Source organism: Meleagris gallopavo, chromosome 24 (genome assembly GCF_905368555.1).
Source record: "Meleagris gallopavo chromosome 24, MGAL_WU_HG_1.1, whole genome shotgun sequence".
Lineage (NCBI taxonomy): Eukaryota > Metazoa > Chordata > Aves > Galliformes > Phasianidae > Meleagris > Meleagris gallopavo.
The window spans coordinates 2,201,555-2,220,012 of NC_139427.1; the positions used below are offsets into that span (position 1 = coordinate 2,201,555).

At 44.9% G+C, this 18,458-nt stretch overlaps 1 protein-coding gene across 1 annotated transcript in view; it reads left to right on the top strand.

The window, feature by feature from the left end:
• Positions 1–11,737, top strand: part of KCNU1 (potassium calcium-activated channel subfamily U member 1) — a 43,053-nt gene extending 31,316 nt beyond the window's left edge. The window contains exons 23-27 of the mRNA XM_085242927.1: positions 1,815–1,892; positions 4,829–4,968; positions 7,983–8,177; positions 8,521–8,624; positions 9,295–11,737. Coding sequence (XP_085099053.1) covers positions 1,815–1,892; positions 4,829–4,968; positions 7,983–8,177; positions 8,521–8,624; positions 9,295–9,394 — 617 coding nt within the window. The 3' untranslated portion in view covers positions 9,395–11,737. The remainder of the gene's footprint in view (positions 1–1,814; positions 1,893–4,828; positions 4,969–7,982; positions 8,178–8,520; positions 8,625–9,294) is intronic.
• The last annotated feature ends 6,721 nt before the right edge of the window (positions 11,738–18,458 follow it).

An 18,458-nucleotide genomic window follows, 5' to 3' on the forward strand; every position in this document is an offset into this window, starting at 1 on the left:
GCACAGAAGACAACTGCAGATAGGAAAGAGCCGACAGATAGAGAACAGCAAGGAAATTTGCCAGGCTGGGTAACTGTCAAGTTAGCTTGGAAGCAGTGAGAAGAGTAAGTAGGAGTAACAGAGCCAGGCAGTGCCTGTGCTGATCTGAACTTGGTGTCAGTTCACCTCCTGCAGTAGTTAAAGGCAGCAACCTGTAGCAGTGAAATCTGCATTTCAGAGCTCAGGTGCTTTGGTAAACGTCGCAGCAAACACAGTCTCACTTTGGACACTGTAACAAAACACAAATCCATTGCATTTCCTGTGGTTTTAGATTTCAGGGTGAGCACTTCAAACTCAACCAACCCAGGCCCATTCTGTGCATTACTTGTCCCATGGGGTGGAAAATTAGGCAGCTCTTAGAGAACCAGACCCACACTGTGGTAAACATTACTTACGCTCACAAGAACGAGCGTTTACCGAGGTCGTGCTGATGCCAAGGACTTCTAGTCTTTCCCATGGAAAATTTTAGGTTTTCCAGTAATGCTGTAATTATCACCCTGTCATGTCACCACGCAAACAGGTTGGCAAACCTAGGTACGGAACTAAATAATCTGTGGCATAATCTAAACATGTAATGGTAATTAAATCTGACAACTTAATAAGCTACTGAAATTCAAACGTACAGAAGTAATCTGCAATTAAGTAATCTTTTGTAATAGCACCCTGCCAGTCTGTAGGATTTCAGGTGGAGCGCTGTGTACTGTTCCATAGGAAAAATATTGACATAAGGAAAAGGTATCCAGGCAATGATCAGACATATTCAAATCAAACGGTGCAGTGCATGGAGAGGTGCAGTGCAGGCAATGATTCACTTCAGGCATTCAGTTGTGTGATTTCAGCTTTGCTGTGCTTGGGGAGGGCTTGTTCTGCTGCTTCGAGGTGTGGTGACTCCTGCCATCTCTTGCAAGGTGTTTGTGGGTCCATCTCCTAACCTCAGGGATGGATGATTGGAACAACGGTTGATCTCCAATATTCACTTGCTCCTCGGAGGGGAGAAGGAGTCATTACAAATTACCTGAATCTCAACGAGTTTCATTTCTTGCAAAATGAAGTTCAGATTTCATCCTTTTGGCTGTGATAATACCGTGTGCTGCATGTGGTGTTCCTGACCCTCAGTTACCCCAATGCTGTGCTGGGCAGCAAAGGAAAAGCTCAGGTATAACAGAAAGGGAGACAAGATAGTATATAATCAAGAAAAAAAGAAGATTCTGTGTTGGGGTTGCTTCTACAAGTCAGTTGTCCGGAAGACTTGGGAGCAATAAGGACATGTGCATATAGGAACTTCTGGATTTTAATTTTTCTTGACTGTCAGGTCTTCAAAACTCATGGCCTATGCCTTTGGCCTTCGTCTGTCTCATCCAGTTACGCGCAGCACCCTTGAAGAGGAAGGATAAAACAAAACCCCCTCCCTCTATGCGTAACTTATTGGGTACTTGGGGCCAAACAGCACTGGAACCATCACTGCTGCACCACAGAGGGTAATTATATTTCAGTAACGATGTCAATAAGCAGCTCCCAGGAGAGCTTTTATTTTTCTCATCCTTTGAAGCCCTGAATGAATAAAGTAAGCCTTGGAAAAGCAAGCCAAGTCAAGAAACTTTCTAAATATAGGAAATGCTTTGGGTTTTTTTGCATGACAATGACATTATTTTTAGGCATAGGCAAAAGATTTCCTACATTTGTCAGTCTGAACTATTGTGTCTTGGTTTCATTTTTATCCCCTCCCCCTTTCTGACTTCCCTCTCTCCTCATGTTGTTATTGACTGTTTCTACAGATGCTGTTTTCAGAGCAAGAGCATTGGGGAATCAATCAGAGCCACGTTATAAAAGGATCCCCATCACTACAGAGCTGAGTAAGTTATTCTTTAGGAAAGAATTTCACAGCAGCAATATGCGTGCTGCATTATTTATTTAGCCCGGGCCTTTTTAGAATTCAGAGGCAGAAAACGGCACGCACTACATGTCCAAGGAACATTAAAAGGTTTGACTTAGATGTTAATTCACTGCCTTTGAAGGAGTCAGGATGGTTTATCGGGAGAATAAATAAAACAAAGTGCTACAAAGGTCTCAGTGTGAAGCAAAACACCGAAGCATCCATTTAGGATGAAGATAATGTCCTTGTTCTGTTCTGCTAGACTGGATCTCAGGAGATCTGTGTTCTCGTCACGTGGCCCACATTCATCCCACCTTTGGGTACAGACTTCACTATGATAAATCAATCAGAAGCGTGTTTTCCTGCTTTCCCTTTATTTTCAGCAAAGAAAGAGACACCACCAAAAGCAGTTGTGCTCAGAGGGAATCTGACTTGTCCTTTGGCCATCCTTCCCTCTCCGCGGTGATTTAAAGAAAGATCTCCTGTCCAGTTTTCATCTCCCAACAAAATGAGGCAAACCAAGGCCTGAATTCTACATTTCAACCCTCCCCTTTCTGAAACACAGCAGTGGTTCCCTCCTCTTCTCTGGATCCTGGTGGTGGCTGTTGCAGGCTTCCTCCGTTGGCCTCTCTAACCTGTGTTTATCACTGGAGCAGCCATGGAGCTCTTCCATCGCTGCTCTTGGCTGTTTTTTATCTTTGCCTTTGTCTCCTGATGGTTACAAACTAGATTCGTTAATCAGGAACACGAGCACTAATTAATTGATTAGTAATGCAGAAGTCAGTGTCACACCAGAGTGGTGATGCCAGGCTGGTGGTCCCCAATGACGTGGATGTTTTGCTCCATTCAGAATGCTGACACAAGAACATCGCATCAGCAGAGGTGTCATAGCTGGATTCTCAGCCATGTGCTCAGGTTTGGGTTCTCTTTCTTCCTTCTTTGGAGTAATGCTTGTATGTGGGCACTGCACGTCTGCAGGGTGGCTATGGGACAAATGCACTCCTGCCACCACAAAGCAGCAAAGCACTGCAGTGGGCTGCTCGGTCCTTAGACTGAAACTCTCTAGCAGAAACTGATAAGATAAAGCTTTCTTCAGAGTCTTTCAGAACTGTTGGATTCCCTGGAGTGATATTTGGATGCTCTCTAGTGCTGTGCTTTTATTTCTGTTGTGTCCATAAGCCTCAGAAATGTTTTGAGCTGGCTCCTGAGGCCCAGGGAGAACGTACTGTGCAGTCACACTAATGTCTGCAGACAGCCATTGCTCCAGTGTGATTTCCCTCCAGGATGTGGTGTGTCATGGAGGGGAAAACATCTGTGAACTGTTGACAGAACTTGGATTTTAGTCATGTCAGCTCTTTGACACAATAATGAGTCGAGCCTGGTCTCTCAGCAGATGGAGGGCTGCCCCACTTGTGGTCTTCAACAGCATGGAAACACGTTCAGAGTTACAAGGATGGACTAAGAAGGAAAATAACCCCCCAGATTCTTTACCTTCCAGGTGCCACAGCCCTGGAATAGGCTGCCCAGAGAGGTGCTGGAGTCTCCTTCTCTGGAGATGCTCATCCCACCTGGATGCTTTCCTCTACAAACTGCTGTGAGGAATTTGCTTTAGTGGGGTTGGACTGTGGTACCTGCAGAGGTCCCTTCCGACCCCTACAGTTCTGTGATGCTCCAATTTAAAACCTGGGGGCACAAAAGCAAAGCCAATTAAATGGCAGCTGCACGTGGAGGTGTCTGCTGGTCCAGATCCCTCACATTGAGCACATTTCAATATGTTGAACATCTTCTGAACTGGATTTAATCCCTGGGCTCACAGGGCTACTGTAAGCAGGCACTTACCTGAACAGCACACCTTAAAAACCCACACCATAAAGGGCTGGAGATACACAGGATAAACAGCAGCCAGCTGCAAGCAAACAGGGATCTTGTAAGTGTGTGAAGGAGAAGGGACAGTGTGGAAAATAGAGCAGAAGCTCTATTGTGACTGCAGGACTGTGCTCTCTGGGTGCTGCAGGCTGGCTTGGGGAGCCACACTGATTAATTCCAGAGCAGTGCCAGCTCCTAAAAGCCAGGGTGGGTGAAATATCTGTATTGAGAGCACACGGCTGAAGGATGGCACCGACACTGCAAGACAACAGGAGGCATTAATAGCGTGGTGATTCTGGCTAGCTTTAGTCATCTTTAAAAATGATACACTCAAATGCATTCTGGCCCAAGGGGACATAATAGAAATCAATCATTACTCGCACGGAGTTCCTTGCTCTCTCTATTTTTTAATGGGAAGACGTGGGTTCTTGATCTCAATTCTTTTCAGCCTTCCTGTCTCTCTCTAACTGTGCTGCTGTCATTCATCAGAGCTCAGTGGCTGTGCTGAAGTGCCAGGACAAACCCAGCACGTCCAGGAGCACTTTTGCCAGGGCACACTTAAACAGTTCTCTGAGAATAGAAGGCGAGCTGAAGAGGAATCACTTTCTGAGTGGGGGGGAATTCTGCAGGACTACCTCAGACAGCAAGAATAGGGATCCTCACTTTGTCAGCCTTGTAACAGAAGGACAGCTGTGTAAGGAACTCTAACCCCATTTTAAGCCAATAGAGTCATTCCATTCCTGTTAGGTCAGGAAAACGAGTGGAAGAAATCAGATTATTCCTTCTTTTTCAAAACAGGTGAATTAATTTTGGCCTCCTACCTTTAAGCACTTGCTTGGGAAATCAATTTGAGGCTTCCGTGTCTTTTGTGTCCCATTGCACTATCAGTCAGCAGCACTGACTATTTTGTTCCTCCTTCCTAATGCAGCACGGTGTTCCTAGTGCTGGCCCCAGAATGGCAAGCTCCATATATTAGCTTTCTTTTCTGATCCTAGATGGCTTCCCTGCATTGCTAAGATGTTTCCTGTTTCTTCTTTGCTTATCCAACAGAGTTTTCACCAAATGCCCACTTCATTAATCAGTCTCCCAGCAGCAGTTCTGACATCCCAGAGGAAGATCTGCCTTCCCCCGCCGCTGCCCCTGCAGGAGCTATTTTCTCAGATAGCTTCTTGAATTCTCTTTTGTCTATGGTAAGTAGATGTATCTCCTCCTGTCACGTTTAGTGGCATTGGAGTGTTAACAAAGTGATTATCAGCCAGGGTAAACCCACTTAATCTACCCTTAACAATGGTCAAGGCCACACGTGTCAGAAAGGCACGAGACTCCGTGCCCTCAGAATTAAACATGTCTATTCCTGTTTAAGCAATTTGCTAATCATGGAATCCTGGAATGGTTTGACTTGGGAGGGACCTTTACAGAGCAGCTAGCTCCAACCTCCTGCCAATGGACTGCTCTGTCATGGGGTAGCAGGTCCCATAGAATGAAAGGCAACTTTGGGCTCCAGGAAACACACCTGAGTGATGCTGTGAGCAGCAGCTGCTCTCCCTGGTTTTTATATACTCATGCTAGTATTTGAAGGAACTTTCAGAGTGCTTTAATAGCTTTTCATAACTTTCTCTCTCCTCTTGCCTGATTTATTTACATTTTGATTGATAACATGAACCTACTATCAGTCCCCTCAAGGGAAGTGCAGTCACTGATGCTGGAATTGCATTCAGCACCAGCTGGCCTTGTGGTGGAGACTCCAGCAGTGATGCTCATTGCTGAGAAGATTATGGGGATTCTGAATACCTGGGTCACATAGAGTGGAGTCCTACAGGTCTGGCACATTGGTGAACTAGGGAACAGGCAGCTTTCACTACCACCACTTTATCATAGCACCATGGGCACGAACAGAAAATGCAGTTCTTCTCATCTGACTGTCATCCAGGCAGAAATTCACTCTAAGTTTGGATGGAAAATCTTTTCAAACTCAATGGGACTTTTTAAACCCAGGGGCTCTTTTCTGAAAAGTTCCAATATTTGAACTATTGCAGATCCACAAGACCAGGTTTTAAAGGAAGCATTCATTTTGACTCTCCTTAAATTCCTGGTAATGTCCTTTTAGAGACATTTGCATTAAGAGGATTGGGTACATCTCACAAAAAACAAACAAACAAACAAACAAAAAACCAGACCAGGAGGATTGTGGTGATTCCATCCTGATGGTGTGATCATTATAAATTGCTGTCAAAGCTGAGTGCTATAGTTTGTGGTGACACTTAGGTGTAGTTAAGCCAGGATTTTGGCAGCAAAACTGAAGTTCAGCTCACAAGCTGATGTTTCTAAATTGCCATCTCTTTTTTTCCCCAAAGCCCTTTTCTTTCTCTTCCCCGTGCTGGAGTTGAGTTCTACGTGCATCGCTCTCAGTTCTTGTCCAAGAGGATAGTGCTTGGGTGGCAGTTTTGCAGAAATTGAATAAATACAAAACAAAGCTATCAAAGGGATAAGCAGTCCAAAATAAGCATGTCAAGTCCAGTTATGGTTTTCTCAGAAGGTGTTAGGGAAAGTATTATATTGCTGCTACTCTCTGATATGTCAGTCAGCCAGATAGTAATTAATGGCTGCTTGTGTCAAGTGAAAAAGTAACTTGAGACTTAGCATGACCTGTCTTAAAGGATAAAATTTCACTCCAGCATAGATTCCAAGTCTGTCCAAGAATGATCAGCACTTGGCTCTGCTTTAGAGCACTGGAGCACCTTATGTTAGATTCAGTCAGTCTGTAAATCCATAGAATCATCATAGAGTGGCCTGAACTGAAAAGGACCACAATGATCATTTAGTTTCAACCCCTCTACCATGGGCAGGTCACCAACCACCAGACCAGGCTGCCCAGAGCCACATCCAGCCCGGCATTGAATGCCTGCAGGGATGGGGCATCCACAACCTCCTTGGGCAACCTGTTCCAGTGCCTCACCACCCTCTGGGTGAAAACTTCCTCCTCATATCCAACCTAAACCTCCCCTGTCTCAGTTTAAAACCATTCCCCCTTGTCCTATCACTATCTACCCTTGTAAACAGCCATTCCCCCTCCTGTTTATGCTCTCCCTCCAAGTATTGGAAGCCCACAGTGAGATCTCCCTGTAACTATCTCTTCTCCAAGCTAAGCCCAGTTCCCTCAACCTTTCCTCATAGGAGAAAAAATTCAGGGAAGAAGGAGAGAAATACACTGTCCTTAAGCAGTTGCTGTGGGTTCCTGAGCTGTACAGGACTGGTTCTAAAAGCTTGGTGGCAGCACACAGTGAACGGGATTACACAGCTGGTTGGTGGTGGGAGATGGATTCTGGCACAGCCTTTGCGTGCAGGTCCATCCCTAGGAAGTGTCCTTATCTCAAATTGTACCCAGACAACAGCTGGGAAAGAACTCCTGATGGGCACACCACAGAAATGCTGCTGCTTTATAGCCAGAGCCATTGTGAACACAGTGTGCTGCATCCCGGTGTGTACGCACACCTCCGTCGTTGTTCCCTGCCTTTCAAACCCCTGCCGTGTAACTCAGCCAAGAAAGTACAGAATGAGGGTGACATGCAAATCCTATTAATTCATCCAAGTATGGAAATGCAATCCTTTTGATGTCAAAAAGTACAGCAATGATATGTTAAAGAGCTCAGCACGCTTCTGTTAAATATGTAAAGTGCAGATTCCCCTGAAGCTGTATCACTCCTGGATAACCCTGGACTATAGCTCCTTACTTTAAAAGGCTGGGAATTACTCTAACAGCATTATACCTTTTTGCCCGACAATATGGTCAGAAGTTCTTAAGAGGATTTGAGCTGAGCTTGGATTTAATAGCAGCGTTCCTTCTCTTCACCTTGTTTAGTTTCTTTGCTCAGGTGAGCACAGGTGACAGGTTCCACAAAGTGGCTCTATGTAGGAAATGAGATTTTTTTTGTGAAAGGGTGGGAAATGGGTTATTTGATGCACTGCAGGCAGAGGGAACACTTATAGATCAAATAATTAAAAAAAAAAAAAAAGATGCTGGTTCGTGTTTTTGTCTTCAAATCTGTGCATCAGAAAACTTTAAACATAATTAAGGACGAAGCCAAGTGTACAAAAAAAACTCTCTACAGTGTCTGATCACATTCTCAGTGGTAAAATCTGTTTGTCTTTCAGCAGTCAAGGCATACCTTTAGTCTTTACATTTTCCTTGTTTCTTCCTTCGCAGACCTACTACAACCATCACATCCTGGCTTTGCTGCAGGCTTTGGTGACAAGCAGGACAAGCCCAGCATTGGAGCAGCTGGGAGAAGAGGACAGCAAACTGAGCAGAAGTCTGGACTACATGGTCCAAAATCCCTACCGAGTCAGGTGCAAGCTGGCACTCCTGCCACTGTCTGAGAGGTGGTTGTCAGAGATCATGGTGAGTCATGGCACGGATTTGGGCTGCAGGGATCAAGCTTTCATCCCCGCTGCTTTCAGAAAAGAGAGGCTGGTTGTCATTACCTGAAGCTTTGTTTCATACAGCTGAAGATTGTTGTGTAGCTCATAATTTTAAGGAGATTGAAGACATCAGATGGCTTTATATTAGATTCTAACCTTTTGGGGGGATCAATCATTTTGTTCTCTGTCTTTCTTACCAAATAGGATGAGACTAAAAGTAGTGAACAGGGATAGCAGTTGGCTCAGCGACCGATTCAGTGCTGGGCTGAGTTGTCCAGTTTGGTCCCTTTGAGGCAAGAGTGGTTTTCCTTCTTTCATTGCAGGAGGATTCCTTTGGAGACATCTACTGCAAAGCTTTAGACGCATTTGGAATTCTCTGCTTTGGCCTCTACCGGCTGATGGAGGAGCCCAATCCATACAAGAACAGGCAAGTACACTTCATTTTAAGTTGTACTGTAAGTCAAAAAGATGCCAGTCATGACTTTGAAGTTAGGCATCTGTGGAAGGCAATCCGAATTCCTTACTTTTGTCTCGAGTTCAGACATCCTTGAAGGCACCTAAGGCCATCTGGGGCAAACTGGTGAGTAATCTGAACATGGTGCTCCGATTATTTCTGGAGATGCAGTGCTTATTTGTGCTTTCATGAGGTTCTCTGAAGTTCATTTGAAGTGTGATTTATCTTTTCTTCATTAGAGAGCTGCTGGAGCATGAAGTTATAACACTGCTGAGGGCAGAGAGAACTGCCTCCTCTGAGCCCATCTGCTCCAAATCTTTCCATTTCAAGGTTTCCGTGATTGCTTGATCTCCAGATCTCAGACAGACACTCTGTTTTGATTTAGAGATTTTGAGCCATCAAAAAATGTATCACACATTTTGCCAGCTGTTTCAGAGACTCATGAGTTTCATTTTTAATAAGTTGGCCACTCCTAGGTGCAAAGGGAGGTACAAAAAACTCTGCGTGTTGTCTCGGAATTCCAAAGAACTCTGCAGATGCAGTCATTATCCATACAAAGAGCCCTGCAGCATTCTTCCTGTCCCAGACTCAGTGCAAAAGCCTCACCAAGCAGTCTGAATCTCACATACCAATGCTTTTCCAGGTTTGTGATTGCTCGACCTGCCAGTGATTTGAAGATGTTGCCCACAGATCTGCTCTTCTCCATCGTCCCGTTCAACATTGCAATAACTGAAGACCTGTAAGAGGAATTGGAGAGAGCTGGTTACAAAGCAAGAAAACAGATACCACAGACACCTCTATGCTGCAATTGAGAGACTGCAAAGTGGCCTTCAGATAAAGAGCTGTAGAAGCAATTGAGGTCCCACAATCAATTGTCGGTGTTCTTATTTCTTAGCGGGCAGCAGGTAGTTGAAATTTGGCCAATCACATAAGATTACCACTGAAAACAGTGTCGTGAAGCTCTAACAACAGTGCCTATCAGAAAGTGAAGTATCTGCAAAGGGCAAAAACTTGAGTTTCTGCTGAGTGTAGAACAGATCCATCTGTATTCAAACACGATCCTCCACCAAGTTTAGAGACTCTGCTGAACAACTCAGTTCAAAGACTCCAGCACTCTGAAGTGCACTTTTCTTGCATACAGAACTGAACATGTTGGACTGATAGGCATTTAGAAACAAAACAAACAACCCCAAATAATCCCCCATTTACTTATGCCATAAATCAGATCCTGCCCTTGTGTTATATTCAGCGGAGGGAAGCAGGAGAATGGTTTTATTTTTTTCTTTTCCACTCTCTCTTTCCCCTAACACTAATTAGGTTTGAAAGACTGCAGCTTGAGTCCAGATACCACATGCTGAGAAGAAAGGAACCCAAACAGCTGATGCAGAGTTCAGACTAAACTAACTGCAAGCTCCCCAGGGACATCACAAGGTAAACCTGATAGTCTCTGTCATTTACAATCATTATCAGGCAGCTGAGTCTCTGTAATTTTACTAGGGAGCCAATTAACAGATCCCCGAAGCTCAAGAGTATGGTCTTGGTCTTTTTTTTTTTTTTTTTCTGTTTTAAACAGGAAAAAGGGGAAAATAAGCCTTTGTTGCAAATAAATACTCCAGAAGTTTTCCCACCCGTGGGAATGGTTGGGTCTGGATTTGGGCTTTTCCCCTTGAGGAATAAAATAAAGCTCTGCAGTTAAGTGTTAAACACCAATCTGCAAATGGGCTGTATGACCCTGGGTGAGTTATTTAACTCCCTGTATCCTATTGCTGCCCACTGCATGCAGGGAAAATAATGACATACTTGTTAATTTAGGTAATTAAGAGCTTCAGGGGAGGGGCTGTCTCTTGTGATTTGTTTAGCTGAGCTTAAATGGGTGCTGGTTTAGGACGGGACATTTAGGAACTCCACTCAAGCAGTGTGAGTAACAAACAAGGAAAAAAGCTTGGACCGAAACTCCAGATGGAAATAAATCCAGTCCTGGGGAAGTCTGGGGTTTGGATTCAGTTTGAGACTTAATGTGTTGGACTCATCTTTCCTGGAAGAAAGTAATCATGCAATCTATCTTGAATTGTAAGTAGGAATCAGTGAACCACGCTTAGAACAAACAAAATACCATGGAAATGCTTTCCCATTGCCAGCCCTGTGCAGACCTGAAACTGAGCCAGGACAGCTGATTTCTTGGTAGGAGGTTTTTTGGCCTAAAGTCGCCCACTGTACATACAAACTGAGATAAGATTTCGTGCACTGGGATCTGTTCACCCTCTGGCAGATCAAGGTTTTGATAACAGCATCCTCGATCCATTCCCTATCATGCAATATTTTAAGAGACAAAGACTGTTAAAAGGTGGAAGGAAGAACCTGGGCAGGCTTTGCAGCCCCTGGTCCCATTGTGAGCTTCAGGAACAGCTGAGATCTGACTACAAAGGAAATTTCATACTGACACTGCAAGCTTTCTGTGTTGTCATCACCTGAACCCTTCTTTATTTGCAGCCGTAATTCAGACTGAGCACAGAGGTAACACCTTTCCCTATTGCTCTGTTGTCTTTAAATGCCTACACATGCATGCCTGGACCTCTGTACTGGTTTTAAGCAGCTCTTGTGTAATGTTAATGCATTTTTACTAAGAAAACTACCAGAAGAAGGAAAAAAAAAAAAAAAAAAGAACTGGTTTACTCAGAACTTTCCCAAGTGGGTGAGAAACTCAGACTGCGTTGCCAGCAAACTCTTCTATCTGAATTCATGTGCTTTCCCTGGAAATCATTCGCAAATGTTGCAACAGAAATTCAGGACCTGCTGGGTCCAACTTTAGGGCACCAAACATTGGTAATGCTGCTGTGTTACTCAGAGCTACGAGTGGTGTAAAGCTGTCAGAGCAGGGGGAATATGGCCATATGCAGTTACAGAGCTTTTCCTGTACGTCAGATTTCTGGTGGTTTAACCCACGACTGCTGGAGCGTGTCGTGCTGGGCTAAGGTGGAGCAGGGAGAGATGACAAGGTGATGGAGAGACCTCTTTCACTTTGCTTATCCCACCGTTTTGTTTAGTTGCTATCTCTGAGCAAGCAGTTCTGCTTCTCGTAGAAGAAAGGGGAGAGAAATCCTAAGGAAGGTAAAAGCATTAATGGGTCAAGGCCTCTTTTGCATAATTCTATTATCACCAGAAGATTCTGCACTAATCATGTTAGGCATGTGCTCTGGAGCATCAAAGTGACTCGTCTTACCTTTTTGATGTTAGACAGGTTTAAGTGCTTTGTACAGATGAGGCACCTCAGACAGCTGATCAAGAAAGCCTGTGCTGTTCAAGCAAAGCAAAGGCCTGTTTGCTGCTCCTGCTGCTTTCTTTTTTTAATGTCAACAATGCCACATTCTTCCAACAAGGAATAATCTCTGTTGTCACAAACTGTGAAAAGCAAAGGTGTAGGAGAGAATGTGTGTCTGGGTGCATGCAAACACGCTTTCTGAAGCTGCCACCTTTGATTCTTCAGCAGCAGGATCTTGCATATTTGTTGGGTCATACATTTATATAGCTGTAGTAGAAAGAAGTTCAGCTCCTGCAATGAAAACCACGGCGTGGTACACAAAGCTGCTGCAGGATCTCTGCACCGAAGTTTGCTCATCTGCACCCTTCCTGAGCAGGAAGACCTCCCTGTGCATAGGGATTGATATTCGTAGGTTTTGGTTTTTAGCAGTACTGACAGTTTCCAGTTGAGTTCTGAAAATCTGGGGTTAGAAGCAATTAAAAGCGGTCCCTGACCTCGTGAGCTCAGGCGATGCATACAGAGTTACCAGGGAAGCAGCTGAGAAACGTACAGCAGATCTGTGGCATAAACAAAGACAGAACCCAGGTCTCCTCATTGTCAGGGCATGCACACGTAAACACAGAGCTCTGCATTTGCCCTTACGGAGATGAATATGAATGTCCTTTCCTGCAGCCAGCTCCAATCCTGCATGGTGAGAAGTGCTGGGCTCTGCAGGGCAGAGGTGATGATTGACACGAAGTCAATGAGCTCTGAGGAGAATCCAGAGTCTATAAATGTGGGATAGGGCAGGGTGGCCATTGATGAAAACAAGAGGTGGCTGCAGACAGAGGGTGTCATTACTCAGTGATGGGGACTGCCCATGGAGATGAACAGCTTCCCATCTGGGTGATGTTCTGTCTGCTGCCACAACGGGACATAGACCTGCCCTGGGAGGAAGGGCACAACAGCAGGAACTCAGCTTTGGAAAGCATATGAGCTGGTATCTTATCTGAGATACAACTTTGACTCCACTGCAATATCTCCAAAAGCCCAAAGGTTTAAATTAATGCCAGAGCAGAAGGCGGTCACTCTGAATCAGTAATTGGCAGTGGGTTCTCCAGCTGCTTCACACCAAAGGAAGGGCTCTGTGCTGCTTTCCCATCCATCTCCATGAGCCTACTCTCTTGACCTGCCACCAAAGTACCATAAAAATGTGGTCTCATCCCCCATCTCCCCATCAGCCTCTTACAGGGACTGCAGCAGTTGAACTGCTGATTGCTTCCGCACATGCAGCAGGAGGCCGTGCAGAGTGAATTAGGTGAGCTAACCATATTAAGCAATCTGGAAGTGCATCATTAATGCTTCTGACACTTTTCTGTGGTACACATGTGCCAACTAATAAGCATTAATGGCTGAAGTTATTCATTTTCCAAGAAACACGTGGCTGGAGCAGTGGCAGCACCGAAGCATCCTGCTGGTCTCACTGTCTCCATTTTCAGGTGCGTTTTCCAAGCTTTCCTTCCCAGGTATACAGAGGGCATCTTTTATCTAAATAATTTTTTTTTTTTTTTTTCCCTACAGAATGTTTCTAAAGTTGAGATTTGAGTTTTCCTCTTGTTTTCTTTCTAGAATAAGCCCAGGCCTTCTCAAAGGAAGCTTAAAAGGAGAGTAGTATTGCCCTGACTTGGTCTCATCCCTCTATAAGGTATCAATCTGAGCAGCAGGCATCTCTCCATTTCTCTCAGTGCTGTTCTGCTTTGCTGAACACTTCTGCTGAGTGCTCTCCTGCATGGCAGAAGTGGTTCCAGCCATTCTGGTGCTCTTTCAGGAGTGCTGAGGGCCCATGCATGGCAGAGATGAGCATTTTGCTTCCACCAGTGCAGTTCATCCTCTGTTCTCCCTTCTCCCTGCAACTCCAGAAAGAAGCAGAAGTCCTGAATGCCAGACTGACGCATCAATCATAATTCCTGAGCTGCCAGCAGTCATGTAACTGCTTAAAGACCTCAACAGCCCTCTGGCACTTAAAGAAAAAAATCATCTAATTAATCACAGGTGAAACAGCTTGGACCTGCTCCAAAAGCCCCTGAATTTACTGCCAAGCTTTGATGCTAATTTTCCTTCTAAGTAACCCCCTAAAGAAATTTACGATTAGGTAATTAAAGTGATGAATAAAGAGATACTTAGAAGAAGGAGGGAAATGAAAAAGAAGAAGGGAAAAGTCAAAAGCCTTAAATCTCCTCCCCTCCTCAAAGAGCAGCGTTAGTCATTTTTGCACACACGTTGTCTCTGGAAATTGGGTTGGATTCCCACAGGAGGATTGGGAAATATTCCTTAAAGTAACGTTTGCATAACCGAATAAAGCAGAAGGAACTCCAAAACAGATCGTGGTGACCATGTGGCTGAGGAGGAAAAGAATTTGTGGCTTTTGCTTGAGGATCTCACACCACACAGCTCCAGTCTGGAACTGCCACTTGGCTTTCCCACCCACCTACCTGAGGTCTCATCATTGATAGGCAAATTCATAAGCAAATGCACTGGTACCCAATTAATAACCTGAGAGCATCTGAACAACTTTTGAAATCCAGCCATTATGGTCCTTTTCAAGCCAGGCCATTCTATTTCAAGGTCCTCTCGAATTCTTCCGTTTGTTTGGAGAAGGAAAAGGAGCAGCCCTGTAGTTGTGCTTTACCTTCAGGCAAATGTACTGTGCCCAAAAATTCTTCCCAGCACTGCTCAGCTCACCTTCCCTTGTCCAGAACCTCCCACTGATCCCATCACACTGCCCATCCCCTGCCTGGCACCGAGGGAAGAGTGATGTTCAAGGGGAGCAGAGAGGATAAAAAATGAGAAGATGGCAGATTAGATCTCGAGTGACAGAAATGAGAAATAAAAGCCATTAGAGCCCATTTGCAACGTGCCCTCATCGAGTCAAGTTTCAAGGTGTTTTTCCAGATAATTAATAGCCTGACAGCAGTTTTTGTACAGGCATTTGATACATGAAATAACACTCGTGTATACAGAGGGGAAAGTGGAGTCCTCTCATTTATTTACTTGAAGAGGTTTGAAATGCAGCAAGCCAGCCAGCTGAGTTACAGACAAAATAAACATTCTCTGTTATAATTGTGGCATCCTCAGACACATGTCTCTATAATAATGCAGCACTATGAAAGGAGCTCTCATAAGACTTTGTTTGCTGTATGCACAGTCTGAGCTGTGTTTGAAGAGGCCCTGCCCAAGCCTTAGTGTTCTTTGGTGTGGAGTGCATTGCACTGAGGCACTTCAGTCCTGAAGAGATCTGTCTCATCTCAGTCCTGCTCATCTGAACTCTCTCAGTGTGATATCCGGGTGAAAGGGAGGCCACAAAGAGAGGGAGAGAATGAGATTTGGCTGTGTGGGAAAGAAAAGATGAAGAATTCCCAAAGTTCTCCATCAGAGCTGCACTCCTGTTAGAAAGAAGCTCCAGGTGGATGGCTTTGAACTTCACAGGGCTTTGTAGCACTGAGTTGTCAAATATGAGTAATTGCAGCTTTCTTCACTAGCAGTGGGTGCCACAGACACTGACTGACATAGCCCTCAATGCCCATGGGCCAAACAGACGTTGGGCTGAAAGAGAAAAGCTCTTCAAACATCATTAGATGCTGAGGTCTGCTTATCTGTGTCTCTTGCTTTCTATTAAGCTTCCAGTTTTTACCTCCTCATCTCGTGTTGCAAAGTAGTTCTGCTCATGAGAATCGCTGGGCAGAAATAACAGAGTCTTGATCTATGTTGCATAATACGTTGTAGAGGTAATCAAGCCAGTTTTCTTTCTGAAGCCAGAAAAGTAGAGGCCAACTTTACGCATATCTGCTCCTTTCCAAACTGTCTGTAGTGTGCAGCCTTGGCAAAGTTGGCAAAAAGAACTCTGCAGGTTGGAGTGATGGCATTATTGGATCTCCTGCAACAAGGTGACACAGCCACCACCTGCACGGGTAGGTCTGGAGGGTGGCACAGATAGATATCCTTGCTGAGAAACTGAGATGAAATTAAAACAGGTAGCGAAGCTTCTCTCCTGCTAGCCTCCCTTTGCTTTCATGGTCTCACAATTCATAATGTAACCATATTGCAGTTTGTATGTTGGCAGCTTCTGGGTGCTCTTATGACTGCGGAAGACAGAAATGAACTTCAAACACTCGTTGGCTTTCTAGCAAGGCGGTATCCCTGCCAGCAGGCCTTTTCCAGGAGACAGATGAGACAGCCTGAAAATCCACTCCTGTATTAGAGTCAATTACCTCCAGTGGTTCCACATCACCTACCGTGCAATTGTGCATGTGTAGTTCCTGCTTGGTTTGGTAAACCTTGTGGGTGCACAAGTATTTCCGAAAGACAAGTCGTGTGTCATTGTTGAGGGAAGCAATGCTTTGGCAGAGAGCAAGGCTGAGGACAGCAGTTGCTTGCTAGCTCTTCCTTTCACACCATTACAAGTGCTGTATAACTCCTAGGGAGTGCTGAGACGCATTTGTAACTCCTCGCTCAGCACTTCTTGACTTCTTAGACTTCACACATAGACTGTGAGCTGCCTGGGGAGCCAACAGGTTCTATAGCATCCTACCTTCTTGATCCAAACACTGGAAAAAAAACAAAGAATGAACATCACCTCCAGTGGGCAGATCTGCAGCCTTTAAAGTATTTTGCTGTCCTTCAGGATGAAAAGTGCCCATGCAATAGTGAGGCCTGATTATAGTTCCTTTATTGCTTTGTACGTGCATAATTTACTGACTGCTATGAAAACCCCTGGTGGAATGCTTCTTTGATGTTGTCTGCCTTGCTTAAGTAGTGGTTGCTGTTTGCTTCTTTCCTACCCAACTGGTTGCAGTGCTGCCCATGGCAATTTCGGTGGCTGAATTCCTTCCTCCAGTAAAATCTTAACTAGTTGAACTGAACCTTGAAACAGTTCCACATCTCCCTCAGCAATTATCTAAAGGGAAATCCAGCTTAATATAAACAGAGAATAGCAGAATGGTGCTATATACACGGTTCAATTTCCCTTCAGGTAAACCACTAATGGCACATATAACTCTCATAATTAAAAGCTGCATCTGATAGAACAAAGTCGCCTGTGCAAGCAAAGAAGGAGGGAGATGAAAGCACCACTGGTGCAGAGCAGCAGTCCGACGATGGGCCCATGCATGTCTCTTTTCCCTGCTCTGAGAAGCAGCCAGAGTCTGAAACCTCTTCTGACAAGCAGCTCCTCTGATGACAGATGCTGCCTGCAGCCTCCCCAGGCTGCAAACAGACGCATTGTTCTTGCTGTCAGCTCCCCATTGAAAGGTGATTCCAGCAAGCAACAATTGGCATGATTTGTTAGCGTTAGTCAGCAAGTGCATGGATCAGATTTGCTCCCAAGGAAAAGGAAAAGAAGGTCTGAGACTGAGAAATCAGAGCTCGTAATCAACAGCTTGTCAGGGAGCAGGTTTTACTCTTTGGGGTGTGAATAGGGACGTGTTGCTAGCCTCACTTCAACTCCTTCAGACTTCAGAAAAAGGCCCATTTCTGTTGGAGCGATATGGATGAATTGACCACGTCCCCCTTTGGGATCCTCACCTCATGAGGTGAATTTACATGGTAAAAAAATATCCCCAAAATATTTCCTCTGAAATATCTCTGCACTGATATCTTGAAGGAAAGAGATGTCGGCTCTGTAGTTCTGTGAGGGCACCAGCTCTGTAAGAAACTTGTGGGGAAGCACTGAAGACCATTTTGCTCTTGATAGCCATAGTGTGTCCTCAATACCACGTGCATTTCTGGCCCCATTTCTGGTCTCCCTGCTCCATTAGGTGTACCATAAAGTAGCTCTGAGTGTTGCTTTGTTATCTGCTCAGCTACAGCTGGAACACAAGGATGGACACTGCTTCCTGAACTGCAGTCAGCAGTCAGAATAAGTGTTGCTCTCATTTTCTAACCGAGTTATGCTACAACTCTGGGTACAACCAGCTGAGGTCGGCCTGATACAGCAGTGTTCAGCTCACTTGTTTGATTCCAACTTTGGCTTGGAACCACTTGGGTATAGAATCACTGAATCATAGAATGGATTGGGTTTGAAGGGACCTTTAAGATCATCTATTTCCAACCCCGCTGCTATAGGCAGTGATACCTCCCTCTAGACCAAACTGGTTATCTTCTGGTTCTTCCGTCTCCAAACTCCCCTCAGGCAGTTGCAGGCCCTACAAAATGACAGCTTCTCCCCATGCTGGGCCCTGGGTAGGCAGAAACCTCACAACGAGGTGCTAATTCTACATTCAAGCATGTCTGTACTTTGCTTTTTCCAGAACATCTGAATTGCTCGCAGTGCAAAAGCGTAGAGCAGAGATGAGCCAGAGATGAAGCAAATGATTAACACCAAGCACGAAGCCTGGAGCTGCAATTGCACCTGATTCTTCTTTTATTTTTTTTAAGTACATCTTGGCACATTTTCCCCACCCTTCCCTCTCCCCCAGCGCAGCTAGAGGTAGTCCATTAGCGTGAATGATGCGTGTCACTGCATGCTGATCTAGGACAGAGCTCCGGCTGCTTTTCAGAGCCAGTGCCTGGGA